Source organism: Podarcis vaucheri (genome assembly GCF_965113315.1).
Source record: "Podarcis vaucheri genome assembly, chromosome: 15".
Lineage (NCBI taxonomy): Eukaryota > Metazoa > Chordata > Lepidosauria > Squamata > Lacertidae > Podarcis > Podarcis vaucheri.
Genome location: NC_138753.1, coordinates 30,540,456 through 30,559,995, shown reverse-complemented (window position 1 = coordinate 30,559,995; position 19,540 = coordinate 30,540,456). Strand labels below are relative to the sequence as shown.

Sequence of the window (19,540 nt, the reverse complement as noted above, 5' to 3'; positions counted from 1 at the left end):
ATTAAGAGAGAGGGGTACAAACTTTATCCACTATGTCCATGGCATGCGTAATTGCATAAGTTTCTATCATGTTACTTCTCACTCACCTTTTCTCTAAACTAATAAGTCCTGAAAGCTGCAACCTTTCTTCATAGGGGAACAACTTTCGGGAGGTGGAGCTACCCACACTACACGTCTTCTCAGCAAGCACAAGGGCTTGGTTCCCTGGTGGGATATCTTCCTACTGCTATTTCAGTAGGAGAGACCTTCAACCAGCAGGGTTCAACTGAAGCTAATAGAGGTCTTGTTTTCCTCTGCCCTCTGCACAGGAAAGCTTCTAAGTGGACTTTTCCTGCCTTGATCTGCCCTTGTATCCCATGCCTGGACTCCCTATCGTGACTAGACTTTATTGACTTGGTTTCTCCTGGCATATTATTACTTGACTTCATCAGTTGCTGCCAGCTTCCCTTGTGAGACTCAAGTGCCCACAGAACAGGATGCACAGCATGATATGGACATGTTCTCTTACAGTGATCTCCTATTTTCCCAGCATATAGAAACTTACTTGTTGCTGGAAAGGGTATAATCTGCCCTTTCCACCCACCGTATCTGCCCAAAGTGACCTTGAGTTCTATGTAGAATATGGAAAACTCACAGTGGAGGATGCCAGGATATGCCCTCAAGGCTATGCCTTGGTTAGGAAAAGTTGGGTTTTGATTAGTTATTTTTTTATTACCAGTGTCTGTTGAGTTCTTTAATGGCGAAGAAATCTGCCACTGTGCTTACAGAGCCCTTTAAATATGTTTTTAGGATACTTTGTTTAATTTATATAGCTGCCAATCAATAAATATTCTCTAGCTGCCTTCAAAGTAATATTAAATAAACTTTGAATAATAGTTAAAATCAATAATAAAAGTCAGCAAAAAAGCTTCATTACAACAGAGGTAGCAGAAAGCAACTTAAAGCTTGGATTTAAAACATACTTGATGAATAAAAAGGTCTTCACTTGACACTGAAAAGACCATGGAGAAGGTGCCAGGCAAGCCTCTCTAGGGAGGCTAATCCATATCAGAAGTGAAAAAGGCCTTTTCCTTGGTCACCTGCTCCATTTCATCTGGTCAGGATCAGGGCCTCCAAAGAGGCTGTTAAGGTTTGGGTAAGTGTTTGCCAGAGGCAGAAACATTTTGTGTAGTCTGGTCCTAAGCCAGGCTTCCTCAACCTCAGTACTCCAGATGTTTTTGGCCTACAACTCCCATGATCCCTAGCTAGCAGGACCAGTGGTCAGGGATGATGGCAACTGTAGTCTCAAAACATCTGGAGGACCAAGGTTGAGGAAGCCTGTCCTAAGCTATCTAGGGCTTTCCCTGCCATCTCTCTAAATCCCTTTGCCTTCCTGGAGCTTCCATAACTTGTAACATGTCAAAATATAAAATCACCAATATATATGCTGGGATCCCTGCAAAACTGTCCTGGTGGCCAGGAGTTCCACCATCCTCTAGCAACACTTTACTCTGTAAACTGCTGGATTGTCTTGTTGCCAAACAACACTGCAGAGAAAATAAAAGGGGGTGGGTGGGTGGGTGGGGGTGGGGAGCCACAAAGAACAAAGGGGACATTCTACCAAACCAGAACCAAAACCCAATGCAAGAAGAACCTATTCTGATATTTAAAAGTAGACAGGCACCTCTTACGTTTATTCGCGCTTGGTATTCGGCGCTGCCCACCGAGTTCCGCGCGGCACAACGGTACACCCCTCCATCCTTGATCTGCGGGCTTGTCACGTTCATGTGGCTGACGGTGGTGCCATCTGACATGGTGTACTGGTTGGTGCGGTGGCTGCTGTCCCTCTGAATGGGCTCGTCATCCAGTGCCCAAGTGACCGTGGGCGGAGGGGCCCCCTTGGCAGCGCACATCAAGGAGAACTGTTCGCCTGGGTTCACCACCTTTTCACTGAAGGATGAGATGATCCGGGGGGTCCCATCTAAGAGAGGCCCACAACAGGGGGAGGGACTTTAGATAAAGGGGTGAGGGTAAGTCTGAGCACCCATTTCCCCTCCCACCCACATATCTTCAGCGACAGGAAAGCTGGAGAATTCTAGCCAAGTTGAGTAGGTCAACTCCTGCAACCTTGTCCAAGGCCTGTGGGGGAGCTCCAGCCACCACATTTTGCAGTGGATATACCTTCTCAGGGTATTCTCTCTCTCTTCCTCTCCCTAAATTTGAGCCTCAAGTAGGAGAAGAGGGGAAGCATTGCAGTTCAGTGCTAGAGCTACTGCTTTGCATGTGGAAGGGCCCACATTTAAGCCCTGGCAGCATCTCGAGGTTGGGCTGGGGAGGACCCATGCCTGAAACCCTGGAGAAACACTGACAAGTCAGTGCAGTGTAGACAATACTGAGTTAGATGGGACAACTTCCTATGTTCCTAAGTGTGCTATGGAGTTCCTGGAGCGATGTCCTATACATCACCTGCCAACTGCAGAAATGGACAGGCCCTGCTTGCCGATTGGCTGCCTTCTTCTAGCACTCCATAGCTATAAGAACATACAAGCAGCTGTACTGCTGGATTGGACCTAAGGGGGACCACCTAGTCCAGTGGCCATCAGGAAGCTTGCAAGCAGAGTTTGAATGCAATAGACCTCTCTAACTGTTGCTCCAGGTCGACCACCATCAAACATAACCTCTGAAAGAGGGTGCCTATCAACTTGAGGACTATAGTGGTACCTCGGGATGTGAACGGGATCCGTTCCACAGCCCCGTTCGCATCCCGAGCAGAACGTAAGACGTGACAGCGTGTCTGCACGTGCCCGGGTCGCATTTCACCGCTTCCGCGCATGTGCGTGATGTCATTTTGACTGTGCATGCGCGAGCGGCGAAACCTGGAAGTAACGTGCTCCATTACTTCCGGGTCGCTGCGGAGCGCAACCTGAAAGCGCTCAACCTGAAGCGTATTTATCCCGAGGTATGACTGTAGTAGCAAGTGACAGACCTCCAAGTTTCTTCTATGCCTAACAGCCCCTTTATAATCATCTAAGCCTGTGGCCCCCACCACATCTCATGACAATGAATGCCAAAGTTTAGCTATATGCTTCTGCTGTGTGAATAAGTCCTCCCTTTTGATTCTTCCCAAAATCTCTGGACATTCCACTTCACTGGCTGGACCTAGTTGTGGCAGCTGCAGAAAACTTCCTCTCTGCCCACTCTCTACACACCTTCTGTATTTGTTGTGCACCCCTATGATGCCCCCCAAATACTTATAAACCCTTAGAGAATTTCAGTAGGAGACATAAAATTAGCATGGTTAAATCAATATATCTAAATAGAAATCTGAGGAGGAAAGAGACTTAAATACTTCTAAGAAAGCTAACTTGAATATGTTGGAGTTTAACTTCCTTGTTGTTGTTTAGTCGTTTAGTCGTGTCCGACTCTTCGTGACCCCATGGACCAGAGCACACCAGGCACTCCTGTCTTCCACTGCTTTCCGCAGTTTGGTCAAACTCATGCTGGTAGCTTCGAGAACACTTCCTACTTCCTACCTAGGAGCTACTTTGATATGTTCATCCACAGCAAAACATGGAATCAGGCAGCCAACCTGCCAGGAGAGAATCTCCTTGCCCACCTGCCTGCTCTCATTCTCTCTCTCTCTCTCTCTCTCTCTCTCACACACACACACACACACACACACACACACACCAGTATGTCAAGGATACTGAAACCACCAAGGAGCCAAACTCACCCTCCAGCACAATGATGGCAAAGTCCTGAGCAGTTTGAGCCTTCCTGCTGGCAAAGCATTGATAGGCTCCTGAATGGCTCTTCTGGGCAGCTGTGATGAGCAGCGTTTCATTGTTGATTCCCCGGATGGAGATGAAGTCATCTGGCGCCACCAGCTCTGTGTTGCGATACCAGCGGAGAGTATATTCTGGTGAGCCCAAGAGCGTGCACGAGAGAATGACGGTGCTCCCGATGCCGGTCTTCAGCTTCTTTGGTGTGAGGGTGACGTGCAGAGGGTCTGCGGGAAAAGCAGGGTCCATGCTCAGAGCAGCTAGCCGACACCATGCAGAGTAAGCGGCCATCCCACTAATGGCCCACAGCACCACCCCTCCAACATTTACCACAATGAAAGGCTCACAGAGACACCAACACAGGGTAGGATTGAAAAGACAGCAGTCCTCAAGGCAAGTACCAGCCGTTTATTGGTACTAGGTGCTAGGGATCACTGGGTGCGGTGCAAGGCGCTGGGCTGCCTTGGTGCAGGGCCAGGGGGAGGGGAGCAGATGCTGCTCAGAGCCCATAAGACAGAGAGAGATTCATTGCAATGCCCCCATGAAATCCCAATGCCTGTCTCTGACCCACATCCAGCCACAGTCTCTTCTTCCTGTCATCCATTTGCCTGAGCAATGGAAAGGCAGAGTGGCCTTCATTTTTCGCCCCCGAGCAACCAAGGCCTTCCATTGGGGAGTGCAGGCAAGGAGATGGCAAGTTGAGGGTGCCCTTGAGAAACAGAGGCTCCTCTCTCTCACACACACCCATCTGCAGAGAAATGTCACTGAGTAATAAGGCAGGTGCACACAGTGCTCCCCCTGCCCCGCCTCCTGCCAGCAGTTTCTTCTCGGTGTATCAGTTTCCCTCCCAGGCTATGAAGGAGTTGTCAACTTAGAGAACGAAGGAGCTGTCACACCAGGGCTGACATACAAGGTGTGACAGACCTGCTTGGAGCAAACACCACTTCCTTGCACGGCACATCACCATGCTGCACCTCAACTCTGACCCTTCATCTCCTTAGGCATGGAGCCAATCTAGGGGAGGGAGTGGGTCTTCAGAGGATTGCCTGTCTCCACTCCATTTGCAACTGTTGAGGGCTCAAGAACATGGCAACCTCTCTTGCAAAAAAAGAGAGAGTGAAAAGAACCCTTCTTCTGGGCTCAGAGAAGCGTACGGCGGGAGGGAGAAAGGGGAAGCACAAAGGAAAGCAGCCCAGCACAAAGCAGGACCAGTCCTTCCCTCACCCCCAAGATAAGTAAAGTGGGAAATCTGAGGGTGGCAGCAAATGTTTGCTGGGAACAACTTCCCACCACCCAGGCTTTGAGTAGGAAGGAACGAGGCACTGGGCTCCAGAACCCAGTGCTGGGCTGTGTCACTCTTATCCATGCAAGAAGCTTCCATGCATTGAGATCCCATGGATGATGCCTGCAACCTTCTTTCCTAGGCCAGGGCTGGCTCCTGCCAGCTTGGCAATGCCTGCAAGAGAAGGAGGCACCACACCACTGGCCTTGTACCCTGGAGTAGAGTGAAACTGAACTACATGAACACAGCTCCCACATGCTTCCCATCTTATGTAATATAAGGTGTGTCATTGTTCAGACAGGAGTACATAAGAATATCTTTTAAGGTAGATCAGACCAGAGGAGGGCACATCTCATCCAGCGCTCTGTTCTCACAGGGGCCAACAACCTGATGCCTCAATGGGAAGCCTGCAGATCCGGCTCTTCCTCCACCTACCTATCACTGTGAGGGTCCCGGTGACCTCAGCAGACCCAAAGGTATTTGTGACTTCACAGATGTACGTCCCGCTGTCCTCTACTCGCAGGTCACTGATCGTCAGCCCAGTGACACGTTTGGTCCATCGACTGTCAGCAGGCAGTGGCCGACCACCCTTGATCCATCGGATGGCTGGGTTAGGGTAGCCAGAGGCTATGCATGGAAGTTCCACCAGCTGACCTGCCTTTGCTTCCCGGGACTGGAAGCCATCTAGGATGGTTGGGATGGATTCTGCAGGGTCTGAGAGCAAAAAAGGGAAAAGGTGGGGGGAGAACTTTCACCATCAAGCACTCAAGCCCTGAAATTCTGTGAATGGAGCACATTATACAAGCTTGGAAATCTCAAATCCTTTTAAGTACTTAGTCTCCCCTCCCCTTAATCGTCTTTTCCTCTCTCCTCAATGGATTTGCATCCATTTGCAAGTTCGTATCCTTTCTGAACTGTGGTGCTCCAGACAGAACTCCAAACATGATCTTTTGAGTTTTCTCACTGGGAGAACAAAGGGGAAGGAAGCCCAATACTGGGAAATTGTTCCAAATAAGAGGGACAGGATGTCTGCACCCTCTCTTACCTAAAAGGCCACCTTCAGTAGGAGCTGGTGACAAATGGACACACAACTTATTAAGAGTCCCTCAAGAGCATCCCAACTGGTGTGGCATTCACAACTTTCTCAATACATTCTGTAATCCACAAGCTACTAATCAGACTACCATCGAGAGCGGAAGATGAATGATCAAAACTCACACATGCAATACAGCTTGGTGGGGTTTGGGGTGGGCAGTAAGAAACCTCTCAAGTTGCTCCAGGTATGGAGGAGGAGAAGAAGGTAACTAAGGGCCACACACAGGGGAGGAGCTGCTTAGGAAGAGGTCAAGCTCTGGGGAGGGCACTGCTCCTTGCCTGGGGCAAGGTAGGAGACCATCCAAGGGCCTGGATGCCCACTGCCAAATGCCAAGCTCTTCCACAACCCTAGGAAAATGCAACCACATATACACAAAAAACACTCAAGGCTTCTTTTCTCCCAGGCTTCCTCTAGCCTTCATTTGGGCAAAGGCCTGTCTGTCTGCTCAGCTGAAGGAGAGCCCTTTAGGGTTTTTTTTCAGAATCTAAGGAACACTAAGGGAATTTTACCCAGGCATGTTGTTATGGCCATGGGTGTAGCGGGGGGGGCGGGGCAGAGGGGCAGCTGCTCCCCCTAAATCAATAAAAATACGAGGTTCTGTCCCCCCCTAATAAAAGCCTGCCCCCCCAAAAAAATCCTGTCTATGCCCATGGTTGTGGCATTTTCTTTTAGGTGCCTGAATTGACATCCCTGGATTTTATTTTAGACTAAGGAAACTCAAGATTAGATTAAGGCTTCCAGAAGCAATTCTTGCCTAGTTGGGCAGGGGGAAGGAGTTCTATGCCAAACACAGTGGAATGGTCAGGAAGCACCAGAGTTTGGTCTGGGGCTGTCCTACAATCAGACTTGCTTACTGCTGCTCATGTTCACCCCAGAGTGGTTCTGAGAGCCATGAGGGCATTGGTAGTCCAGAGTAGACACTGGGGAAGCCAGTGCTGTGCTACACATTCCACAAATCCAATGCCTCCTCTTTATTATATCATGGGCTCTCATCTTTACCCGAGTAAGGGAATTAAGAAGCGGAGCAGCCTTCACAGGAGAAGCTGTGAGCCTTACAGTGCATCCTTGTGGAAAGCCCAACCACAGACAACCAGCTGTTTCAACAAACAAGGCAAGGCCCATCAAATCCCAAGAGCACTCCTAAGCCATCCAACATGCCACAATCACACATGCCCCTCTTCTCTTGGGAGGGACACAAAGGTTCAGATCCAGCTTAAGTGACCTGGGAAACAGCCCAGCAAAACATACCTGAGACGGACAGTCGGGCTCCATTGCTCTGCCGCGTCTCGCCACTGTACTTGTGCTTGGTGATACACCTATAGGTGGACAAGGCATCTTCCTTCTGGACGTCTGATATGTACAACCCACCATAGAAAGTAATGAAAAACCTATTTTCTGAAAGAGATAAATAGAGAAAATGAATGAAAATACATTCGTGTTCTTGCTCATGTGCTGAGAAACCAAGCCCCCCCCCCCCCGGCCTGGCTACGGGTAGGGAAGAAAAACAGGGAGCCAGCACAGTACTGCTAAGCTAGGCAGGTCTGGAACTTCCACAGAGTGGTCTGAAGGCAAGAAAGCAGAGCTCTTGCTTGGAGGCCAGGCAGCTGCCAGGAGCAGGCACCCACATTTTCCTTTCTTGCTGGCTGGATGTCTGCTTATATTGCAACAGCACATCCTTGCCAGGCTGGAATTTTTTACCAACCACTTCTATACTAATAAATGATTAACAAATTTATGGTGGCAGGATCCTCCCTTGATATATACACAAAGAGGACAGCAAGAACTACTGTGTGTGCGCGCGCACAAATTCATATATACACCCCTCGCTCCTTCTCTCCCATCCAATGGACTGTTTTGCCATTGGTGAGATACCAGCTGTAGGGCTTGCTTCACCATCCATCCACCCACCCTCTCCTCTTATGACAGCAGCCTCAGAGTCATTTTGGTTTCCACCCTCCTTCTATGAATGGCAACCAGAGACCATTCAGGAGAGCCACTTCTGGTCTTGGAGCCCCAGATCATGCACAAAGAACGAGCCTAAACAGAGGAAGCAGCAACCTAAAGTTTGCTGACATCTCCTGCACACTACCCCAGCCCTCCGCTGAAACAACCACATTACAATTAAAAGGAAATCCATCCTGCTGCGTTAATAATTTGCTCAAATTACTGAGGAGCCTGTGAAAACAAATAGACCCTGAGGGAGCCTAAAGGAGGCAAACAAAGACAGCCTCATCTGTGGCTTGCAGGCAGCAGCAGCAGCTCCATGGCTGACCCGGCCAGATACTATCTAGTCCCCAGCACTGCCAGAAGGCAGGGCTCTCGCGTAATCATGTGCAGGCAAGAGATGCAGCCACCCCAGTGGTCCTCATCTGCTTTGAGCCCATCTGTCACTCAGAGATTGAGACTGGTCCCAACACAAAACTAGTACAGGACCCAGCTCTGGCATACAAGGAGGAAAGGAAGTGCTGGAAACAGCCTGTAGAGAAGAGTGTGGAGAGAAATGAGACCAGGAAGGGAGATCTCCTCTCACTCACACAAGCCCTGCTGCATCCTGGTCTAGCCTGCAAGCAACACATTTGGAACTCCCCAAATACTTAGGCAGCCTCAAGAGTTTAAGCCAGAGGTGCAAATCATGCCAGGAGGGAGTAGCAGGAAACCAAAAGAGGAGAGGGGCAAAGTGGGTCTGCATGCCTCGTTCTGTCTTTTTATTGCAAAGGGAAGGCAAATACAGTATTGTGGTTGGGAGGGACATCCAGCAGCACACACAGGAGACAAGCCGGCCCAGAACCTCTTATCAACCAATGGGCACGGGAGCTTGGCTGCCCTGGAATTTTAAGGAAAGGGTGGAGGTGAGGGATGTAGTTGCTATGGCAATGAGCAACTGCTGCTTTGCAAATTGCTGCTTCTCCCCCCCCCCTTTCCCATTTTTGTGCACATTTAATTGATGGTGCTTTTTCAGCAGCATCAGGTCTCTCTTCTAGGCACGAAGGGTTTTGCAAGCAAAAGCAGCTCAAGGGAGAAGACCCAAGAGAGATCTTTGGCAGCACCAGCTAGCTCAATGCTCCACACTCAACAGGAATCAAGCAGAGACCTACTCTAGAGTGATGGGAGAAGGAACCGAAAGGATTGGCAGCCGAGTATCACTGCTACAAAAGGAACATCAGCCCAAACTCCCTCTACCAAAAAGGATGGGGGGGAGGAGAGAGGGAAAATGAAAAGCTTTTGCTGATCAGTCACCCTTGAATCTGGGGAAACAAGGTTGTCTCATAACCCCACGTTAGCCTACCGCCCCTAGAAGACTGCATTAAAGGCTGGCTGGCTGACTGACTCTGAGCTACCCTCAAGAGATAAAATGCAATCATATTATTTTGTTCTAGTAAGAAATACATGCATTTTGTCGAATAAAATCATAAATAATAAATAAATCTGACAAGGAGCTAGTTCACCTGCTGTTATTCCTTTCCAACGGATGTACACTGTGCCTCAGTTTCCCCATTTGTAAAATGGGTGTAGGAATCAGTTTCCCTGCTGTGTGGCTCTCCCTGCCCCTCTGGTGCTTCGACCTCATGACCTGCAGGGCCTCAGATGTAATGGAAAGGACCACTTCCCCCCATAGAAACCTGCCTGTCATTTTCTGGATGCCTTCCTTCAGAGGTTAGGCAGGCATGGATGTAGCTGGTGGGGTGCAGGGGGGGCAGCTGCTCCCCCCCCCCATAAAAATACTTAAGTAACGGACCAACTGGTTGCAGATAACTCGGTTCTTCCTCCCCCCCCCAACCAACATAAAGCCCCCTGCGCCCCCCCCAAATAAATCCTGGCTACACCCATGTAGGCAGGTAGTATGGTGGAGATCTCTCTCTCTCTCTCTCTCTGAGCATCAGTTTGGCATGCAGTAAGTTCCAGGTTCAAGCCCCAGTGACATCTCAAGGTACTGCTGGGAATGTCCTCTGCCTGGAGAGCCACTGCCAGTCAGTGCAGACAATACTGAGCTAGATGGGGCAATAGTCTGACTCAGCATAAAGCAGCTGCTTTTAGAAAACCAGTAGCGTTTATCATCATTACTCTCAGCATCTTTGCCTTATGTATCCTATAATCTGATTGCGGTTGGAGACCTGTGGTTTTGTTTTTAATTATATCTGTGATCCAGCTAGCATGCTCTTACAGGAGAAGAGCAGGAGCGCGATTTCTCAAACAAGTAACTAAAATAAAACGTGCTCCACCACCGACCGGCCTTCAGCCTCCCACGCTGGGCAACCACCCTAGGTTGTGACCCCAGATCCAGTGCGGACATGTGCTGGAGCCAGAGAGGCGCAGAACACAGCCACCTCTTCAAAGAGAGGAGGAATTGCAAACCCTGAGAGGGCTGAGCCCTTCCTGGATACAACAACCACTTCAATACAGAGGAGGGGAAACGAGGATCGATGAGGGTTGCCAGTTACTGCGCTCTCCGATATAGATTTATAAAAACAATGGCATCCGAGTCGCAGCCTCCGTGGCAGCCAGAGGAAGCATGTTTTATAGTTCGTAAGACTAATGAGGTAAGTTCCCCCTCATCCTCCAGGGCCAGGTTTCCTTACACGCAGCACGGCTTCAATGGCTTGCGGGGTGGGGGGGGATCGATACAAAGCCGCCGCCGTTTATGAATTAGCCGCCAGAGGAGCTTCTGCATATCCCGTCACCGAGGATAAACATGGCACTGTTTATAGAGCCTCCAGGTCTTGTTGAGATAAACTGATTGGGGGGTGGAGGGAGGAAGAGAGAACGAAGGGAGAGCAGAAGGTTACAAGGGCCCCCAATGCTAACCACCCAACTCAGATGGCTTTAGAAGAGGATTTGACAAATCTGTGGTAGGGCTCTTGATGGCAACTACTCATGATGGCTCTATACCAGGGTTCTTAACCTGTGGGTCATGGATGGGCTTCAGGGCAGGGTCCATAATCTAGGCACAATTCCCCCCCTCCCATGCAAAATTGTATGCAAAACCTTGTGTGTGTTTATGTGCCTTGTGTTGGGGAAGGGGTCTTTCGTCATATTCTCAAAGGGGTCTGAGACCCAAAAAAGGTTAAGAACCTCTGCTCTATTTTGCCTCCAGGCTCCAAACGTCACTAAGCAGGAAAGGCCTATTGCCTTCGCTGGTTGCCCAGTGCAAGGAAACAGGATGCGGGATTAGGCGAACCTTTGGTCTGATCCAGCTGCAGGAATCTTTTTAAAACCTAGTATTTATTTATTTGATTTATTTGCTCCATAAAACAGAATGTCTCCTGTCCACTTACATACATTTCTTTTTAAAAAGTCATCAAGTGAAGCAATAAAGCAATAACCCCACCCCCAAGAAAAATAGGAACAGCAGTAAGCATGATTATGTTTTTTTAAAATAATAAATAAATACATGAAAGTAAACAGCACGCATCATTTTGGTTGTTCTGCGCTTCCCATCCTCAGTTTTGTCTCCAAGAGGCGATTATTTTAAAATGCACATAAAATGAAACCGCAAAGGAGCGATCCACCTGAGGAGAAAGGGTCTGCCCCGTAAGATGGCTGTGTGGAGGGGCAAAGCAAGCTTCGCTTCCTCCATCCAGCCGAAGCGCAGCATCAGCTCCCCACCCCCAGCGAGGTGAGGTGAAACACGGAGCCACAATTCAGAAGGAAAAGATGTATTCCCCTCCTCCACTGCCGCCACAGCGCCACCCCCACCCCTGGGCTTTCCCTTCTCCGTGGTGGTGCCTCCTCGCCTGGCCGGCTCTCTTTCCTCCTGCCCTTAATCTCTTCTCTAAGTACAGCTCTATCTTCCCCCGTTAAAGGATTAACACCCATCTCTCATTCAACTATTGCAATGAGATTTTATTTCTAATTACGCCGTAATAAAACTGGGAGCGCTCCCAGGGTTTTCTCCAAATGACTTGTAGACACTCTGCAAGATTGGATCCTACTCGGCTGCATTGTAATAGCATTTCCCTGACATTCATTAGACATGCATGAAGGAGAGGTTTGAAGAATGGAATTGCATTTAAATGGATTTTCTGAGAGAGGGAGATGAAAACGGGCATGAAGAAAAAAGGGGAAAGGAGGAGGAGGAAAGGGCTGAACACAGGATGTAATAATCAGAGGGAATTGAAATAAAGCCTGGTCCCTCCCACCCCCACCCCACAACCAAGCATGTGCAGGGACAGCAAACCATGAAGGCGCTGCTGCCTCTTGGGTGCTGCTTGGGATCCCTGGGGAGGAGGGGGGAGGGGAGCGGGGGAGGCGCTCCGCAGACAAAACTGGCAGTCAGCCCCTGGTGGTGAAGGGAAGGGGGTGGGGGGCTGATGTTCCCTAGAACATGAAGATGGCTCCAAATACTGCTGTTGCAAATGGACACTGTTTATTTTGCATGCATTTAAATTTAGACTGAATCATCACAGGCTGCGCTTTCTGCATCCACGGCACCCAACTGCATTGTTTACTTCCTGTTTTCCTCTGCAATCATATGTGTGTGTATACAGATACCTCCTGCCAACTTAGGATGACACGCCATGCATTTGATGATGAAATGGACTCTTGCCCACAAAATCTTCCATTAGAATGACACGGGTTAGTCTCAAGGGTGCTACAGGGTCCTCAAGCACACACTCTGGGGCTCTGAAGTGCTTTGCTGCTGCTCCCTGCTCCTCTCCTGCACCTTCCCCCTTCGCAATCCTGACAGGCCTCCGGGTGCCCTCAGTGCCATCCCTGCCACTGAGCCCACCCAAAAAACAACTGAGAAGCCAACAGGATGCAAGAGTGGACACCTCCAACACATCTGGAGTCTCAAAACACCTAGGACTTTTCATTCAACCAAGGGAATAACACGAACAAATAAAACAAAATCTCGCCAAGAGGAAGAGGCATGTGAGTGTCCGAAGCCCACCATCCGGGCCAAGCTGAGCCTAGAGATCTTCCAAAATGCCGCAGAACTGGCTGTGGGAACCAATAAGGCAGGCCCTATACAGGAAGAAGGAACGCGGGTGGCGCTGTGGGTTAAACCACAGAGCCTAGGACTTGCCGATCAGAAGGTCGGCGGTTCGAATCCCCGCAATGGGGTGAGCTCCCGTTGCTCGGTCCCAGCTCCTGCTAACCTAGCAGTTCGAAAGCACACCAGTGCTTCCGGCGGGAAGGTAAATGGTGTTTCCGTGCGCTACTCTGGTTTTGCCAGAAGCGGCTTAGTCATGCTGGCCACATGACCCGGAAGCTGTACGCCGGCTCCCTCGGCCAATAAAGCGAGATGAGCGCCGCAACCCCAGAGTCGGCCACGACTGGACCTAATGGTCAGGGGTCCCTTTACCTTATACAGGAAGAAACCCCAAATACAGGCAGGAGTCCACAGCAGACAGAGTTCCCAGGCAAGGGAGATGAGAAACAAAGGAAATTCTGCAGGTTTCCACCAGACCCTCCCTCCCTCTTTGAGTTAATGTTATTTAGCAAGCAGATTGTTGAATGTTTCTGCTGCTTTGCCTGCCTGAGGTGACACCTGTGTCAGAATAAAGGCTGCCTCTTGCTTTGAAAAGCCAGAGAGAGGGAGGGAGAGAGGGAGCAGCTAATGGCTGCCAACTCCCAGGAACTCCAGGGAAGCAGGCACATACACAGGTAGTCCAGCTCCTCAGAGGGGATGAGGCTCACAGCAGCAAGGACCCAGGTGGGCATGCACAACAGCGATGCACACTGGCTCCCCGCTCTCATTCAGCACCTGCAGCCAAGTCCTAGCCTGCACACTGTCAAAACACAAGGAGAACTTAAGCTCCCAGAGGTGGTCCAGAGGCGCCAAATACCAGCAGAAAATTACAGAACAGGATGAGGAATGTTACGAAATGAAGAGGAGGGGACTCGAGATTCCCATGGCTAATCTTGTTAGTGAGACAATTTCTTATCAAACTCATTATGTGTCAGAGAGTGAAAGGGGGTGAGGCGGATGGGGGGGATTGCCAATGTCTTTGTAAAGTGGGGTAATTGTGCCTTGAGCATGGATGGAGGTTCCCTGCTACGGGGGGGGGGGATCCATAGTGTGGCCATGGATTGAATGAGGTTGTGTCAAAGAGCTCCAGAATCTTTCTACTCTCTCTCTGTCTTCTCATTTGTTTTCAGCTGCAACATCCAGATTGTAAGACCCTTGGGGACAGAGACCTGTCTGGAAAGTATACACTGATGGTGAGTTATTTATGCATTCAAGTATTATTTCTCTTTTATAAGCTCTTTGAACCCCATTGCTTTTTGGTGAAGAATCATTCAAGGTGGCTTACAACAAAACTAAAACAGACCCCCAAAAATGAGAGTTTAAAATAACAATTAAAATGCAGAACAAGAAGACAGAATTCCAGCTTATGCAGAGCCAAACACCTACTGGAGCAAGAAAGACTGCACTACTCACCAAATTATAAAACGTGAGGGAGCCAGTAAGGCATCGCACGCCCTTTGTGCTGCTGGAGGGTAGGGGGCAGAGTAGGGCCTCAGATGTTGGGTCCAGAAACAGACAGACAACAATAGAAACTGGAGTGCTATGCTCCAAATGGAGAGCACTCCAGTTAATATCCCAGCTGAAGTTTTCAGACCCACCTACTATGATAATCAAGTGTGGCTGTAGCTAAGGAATGGATGACCATGGTCAGGTCTGAACTGAGATGAACTAAGTAAAGCCCTATGGAGCCCCCAAATCCTAAATACAATTGATGGACATGAAAAGACTCTGGAATGCCCGTTTGCTAAGGGAGGCTAGAGGAAAACCAATGGGGAGTCAACGTCAAGGGCGGGTTCCACAAATTTGAGCTGCTCTTGGTCATGCACATCCTCCCCATTGACACTGTTGTATCACAGCTTCACCCAGATGCCCTTATGAAAGGAGATGCCCTTTGCCCTCCTGCATTGCTAAGCAGCTTAGGCCAATGGTGACAAGAGTTTCCTGTCAGCTGCTTGCCATAATTATGCACCTGCTTATGGGTGCATAAATATGCATTCTGCTTACGGAGCCCAGGTCCTGAGCCTCAGGCCTGCACCTTGGGAGCAGAGGAGACACTGGGGGTTGGGGGAGAGACTTAAGCATTTCTCCTACAAAACCCAACAGATTCTTTTCAATGGAAGTCCAAAATTCTAATGGTTTGCATCTTTGCACAAATGTCTATTCATCCTGATAGCCACGTCTGACCTTCAGGATCAGAAGCAGCTTCAAGGGTCTTCTTATGTTTCTAAGAGAAGCCAAAGGAGCCACACAGAAGAAAAGGACAGTCAGTGTCTTATGGGGGGGCACTGCCTTGATGAGGAAGGGGGTGTTGAGATGCCTCCCTGCTATGTGAGAGGGATAAGTCTTAGTGCAAAGATCAGAGAGTGGCTCAAAATCTGAATCCATTGTCCTCCACTATTCTTGCACAAGTCAAAATACCTCAAGTCACCTGCAAATTTGTCTTTCTTTCTTTCTTTCTTTCTTTCTTTCTTTCTTTCTTTCTTTCCTAAAGCCACGTATTTCAATTGCCTGGGAGGATACAAATTTCAGGCTGGGGTTTTCCTCACTAGAGCTGCCCCTCCGCGGCTGGCCGCTGCCAAAAGTCCACGCAGAAACACAGAGGAAAGCCCTAAACGAAGCCGTCGGGCGCGGGGGGAAGCTTGCCCACTTTATATATGGGGTGTGTTTTTCACTAAGGAGGAAAGGGGGTGAACCGTCCGTCCACCAGGATAGCAGCGCAACTAAATGCCTGTCTGCCTCCCATCCTCAAAAGTCCTTGGTTAAGAGACCGCCCCCACCCCTCAGCTCGTTGTTCAGCTATACATAGGGGGGTGTAGTACACGGAGGCACTGGGGTAACCCCCCTTCTCCCTTCACCACGGCTGAGCCTGCTGTTTTCAGCAAACGCTCCCCCCGCGGCGCTCCTCCCCACTCACCCCTTTTTAAGCTGAAATGTGGAACGAGTCAGATTTCATGCTAATGAAGCGAAAATCTGATCGGGCTTGTGCAGAAATTTGCATCTCAAAGCAGAAAACAGGGCGCCAGCTACCGAAGGAAGAAGGCACCTCCCGCGCCGGCGCCGGCGGCTGCTGCTGCTGCTGAGCCGGCGAGCAGCTCTCGGGGTCTCCGGGACGCCGGTCAGCTCGGTCAGCAGCGGCCGCGACGGGGGAGGAGAACGGGCCAGCGCTCCTCCGACCACGCTCCTTCTCCTACTTCGGCGCGCCTGAGCTTCGGGCTCCTCGGTGCGCCACGGACGCCCGGGGCAGCAGGGGGCATGGGGGCATGGCGATCCCAGTCCAGCCACGGGCTGCCGGGACCGCGATGCACGGCTGGCCTCTCCGGCACTCGCTGGGACAGGAAGGGGGCAGAGCGACGCAGCAAGACGCGGCGGCCTCCCCACCCTTCGCACTATGGAGCCAGGGCGTCAGGCTGAAGGCCCTATTCTGTTCACACTGGGCGCAGGCTGAGCCTAGAGACGGCAGGCCGACCCGTTTCGAGGACCCAGTTGCACTGGGCGACCCATCCCCTTCGGCCATTAAGAGAGCCGATTTGCAGCGGAATCTGCTCCAAGGAGGGTCCCCGGGACCTCCACCAAGAGGCAGTCAAGCCACAGGCCGAACCTCCAGGCTATTCCCTCCCCGAAGCGGTCTCTGCTCGAGGAACTGCTGGGCAGGGGGTCTCCCTCGGCGGTCGCTTCGGGCTCTTCGATCGCTCACTTAAGCAAGGCCGGAAAAATGTTCAAACTAGCCCTGCCTGACTTCCCGCTTAGGCAGCAGCCCTTCTTGCAACCGCACCACCAAAAGCAAATCTTCCCCCTCTCTCCCCGTCAAAAAAGTGAAAGTCAGTCACTGGAAAGGAAGAGAATTAAAAATGAATGAAAAACGGTTAAGGAACTCCTTTCCAGAAAAGCCAAGTGCGCGCAGAAACACACGGTGCTGTTGCCTGCCAAAAAGTTGGCAGCTCCAGTCCCTACCACTGAGGTAAGGTGTGGCTGGCAGGAGACACACACCCCTTCACAGCCAGGTATTGAGGGCGCAAGCAGCACCCAAGGGAGGACGCATGCAGGACTTGGAGGGGGGGTGTATGTGCGGGCAGGGCATTGGAATGCAGCCTTTGGTGTTGTGGGGTTCAGACAAGAAACCCAGGAACAACTGCTGTTCCTGCTGTTGCAAAACTGGTGAGCCACCTAGAGATTTTGTTTTTCGGTGGCATTTAAGTATTGTTAGTAAGACAAATCAATAAACTCAACTCAGACTGGCCAAGTTTGTGAAAAGACAAAGGACACATGATGAGTCCTCTACACACACAGAGAGAGAGAGAGTGCACCCCAGAGCTGACAGTTAATGTCCCCAACAGTCTGTAGTGTTGCCATTGTCTTCATCATAATATTTTCAGGAAGCCTGGGAGGAGCCAAAAGCTGCAGCTCCATCAGAGATTGTCAACATGTGTCGTGCGAGGCTGATTTTAGGCTCTTAAGTCCAGCAAGCAGGAGAATTACAAAGTGAGCAACCTAAGTGGCAGCTTGGCACAGATTTTAACTATGGCAGCTCATTATTAGAGAAAGAGAAAGAGTGAAAGGAAAGGAAAGGAAAGGAAAGGAAAGGAAAGGAAAGGAAAGGAAAGGAAAGGAAAGGAAAGGAAAGGAAAGGAAAGGAAAGGAAAGGAAAGGAAAGGAAGAACACGCAAAGGAAATTAGAAAGAACAACCCAATATGACAGCACAGTTGCTCCAGAGCCCCTGGCTAAATTATAAAGCAGTTTACTGAGGTGGAAAGCTGCAGCAAGAGCTGAGGACAGAATATGTGAAAACCATCTGCAGATTTAAAAATAATCTACTTCACAACAGCCCTGGAACATATTCTCCAACAGAAAATAAGCAGGATTCCTTGTTGCTGTGAAATGTTGGGGCACAGGAAAGGGAATTATTAGAAGCATTCCAGGATTGTTCCGTCCTCAAGAATGAAGATATCAAGAGTCTAAAATAGCTTTAAAATAAAAAAATTGTCTTCTTTAAATCCACTCTGCATGCTTGGGGGAAATGGACTGCAATATGAGCTTGCTGAAATCCAGGACAAAGCTGCTCTGGCGCTAACAAGCCCCTTTCCTCCTCCCTCTCAGTGACAGATGCCTCCCTACCTACAATAAATATAGGTTGTGTTCCCCACCCTCCCTCCCACCCCCCTTGCACATGAAGGGATGTATGTCTTAATTAAGCAGGACACTAGCAGCATGGCTAATGATTTTTGCTGCTTGCTATGTAAATCTCCACTCCATGCCAGGGTTAACTTCCTACCCGGGGGTTTTGTGCAAGCACTGGGGTGCACGTCTGCTCATTATTTCACGCCAGGAAATCCATCTAACAAGGCAGAAAGGGTGCCCAGTCACAAACGCGCCTTCTCGCTTAGTTCTAAATTTAGCCAAGAGCTTTGCCAACAGTAGCAAGACCCCTACCTCCCCTAGACCCTGGCATCAGAAGCCATGGCTTAACTGGGATATTGGGGGGGGGGAGTTCTTTTGAATTAGCTAGCTGGAAAGCCAGATACTCATTAAATTATCCCTTTATGGTCAGGAAATCACAGGGAAATGAAAACTCTGGAGCAGTCAGGTCGCCATCCAAAGCCCAGAAGAAGTCCAACCAAAGAATGGGAGGTCCTACAGAGAAACTAAATAGATGGGCAGGAGCCTAACTTCCCTCTCTCAGGAGGGTTCTCAAAGGCTTGCCGGTACTTGGCCGATGGAGGGCACCCACAGTATGAAATAGGCCATAGGTGAAGATTAAAGGTAAAGGGACCCCTGACCATTAGGTCCAGTCGTGACCGACTCTTGGGTTGCGGCGCTCATCTCACTTTATTGGCCAAGCGAGCCAATAAAGCCGGGATTCGAACAGCCGACCTTCTGATCGGCAAGTCCTAGGCTATGTGGTTTAACCCACAGCGCCACCCGCGTCCCTAGGTGAAGATTAAGAAAGCACAATTTTTCCCTTGCCCCTCCCTGGGGTGTTTTTCTACTTCAACCTTGCTACCTTGTAGGCCCACAAGACATTTTGCTGCCTGAAGTGGAACCCAAATAGCAGTCTTGCTCTGCCTCAGTCTTTCTACAGTAGTCAGACACCAATTCCAGAATACATTCTTTCCTCCAATCTCCCTCACCCCAATTTATTGTTGCTGCCCAAAGCAGGTCAGTTTCACCCTGATACATAGCTGGGCTGGCGCCATTCAGCAATCAACTATCCTTCCAGGTTAGTCAGCTCCCCAAAGCAACAGCCCCTGAGACCATGCCAAAATTTGCTGGTCCAACCTTGTCTGCAGGAGAAGTGTCATTTCTCTGTTGCTGCTGCTACAGCAGTAAACTCTGGATCATTGTGTAGAGACCAACACATGCTTCCAAGCACTGAAGCAGTTCATCTCCCTGGCCAGGCTCTCAAATGTGGGGGGAATGACCCTCCCCACCTCAA

The 19,540-nt window shown here is 49.9% G+C and overlaps 1 protein-coding gene across 2 annotated transcripts in view; it reads right to left on the bottom strand.

Moving 5' to 3' along the window:
- Positions 1-19,540, bottom strand: part of DSCAML1 (DS cell adhesion molecule like 1) — a 162,281-nt gene that overhangs the window by 49,449 nt on the left and 93,292 nt on the right. Inside the window, exons 4-7 of one of the 2 annotated variants that reach the window (XM_082200202.1) lie at positions 7,388-7,534; positions 5,479-5,757; positions 3,713-3,988; positions 1,671-1,960 (exon numbers count right to left, since the gene is read on the bottom strand). In XM_082200202.1, the coding sequence (XP_082056328.1) occupies positions 1,671-1,960; positions 3,713-3,988; positions 5,479-5,757; positions 7,388-7,534 (992 nt within the window). Of the gene's footprint in view, positions 1-1,663; positions 1,961-3,712; positions 3,989-5,478; positions 5,758-7,387; positions 7,535-19,540 lie in introns of both variants that reach the window. The other variant, XM_082200201.1, reaches the window with a different exon arrangement.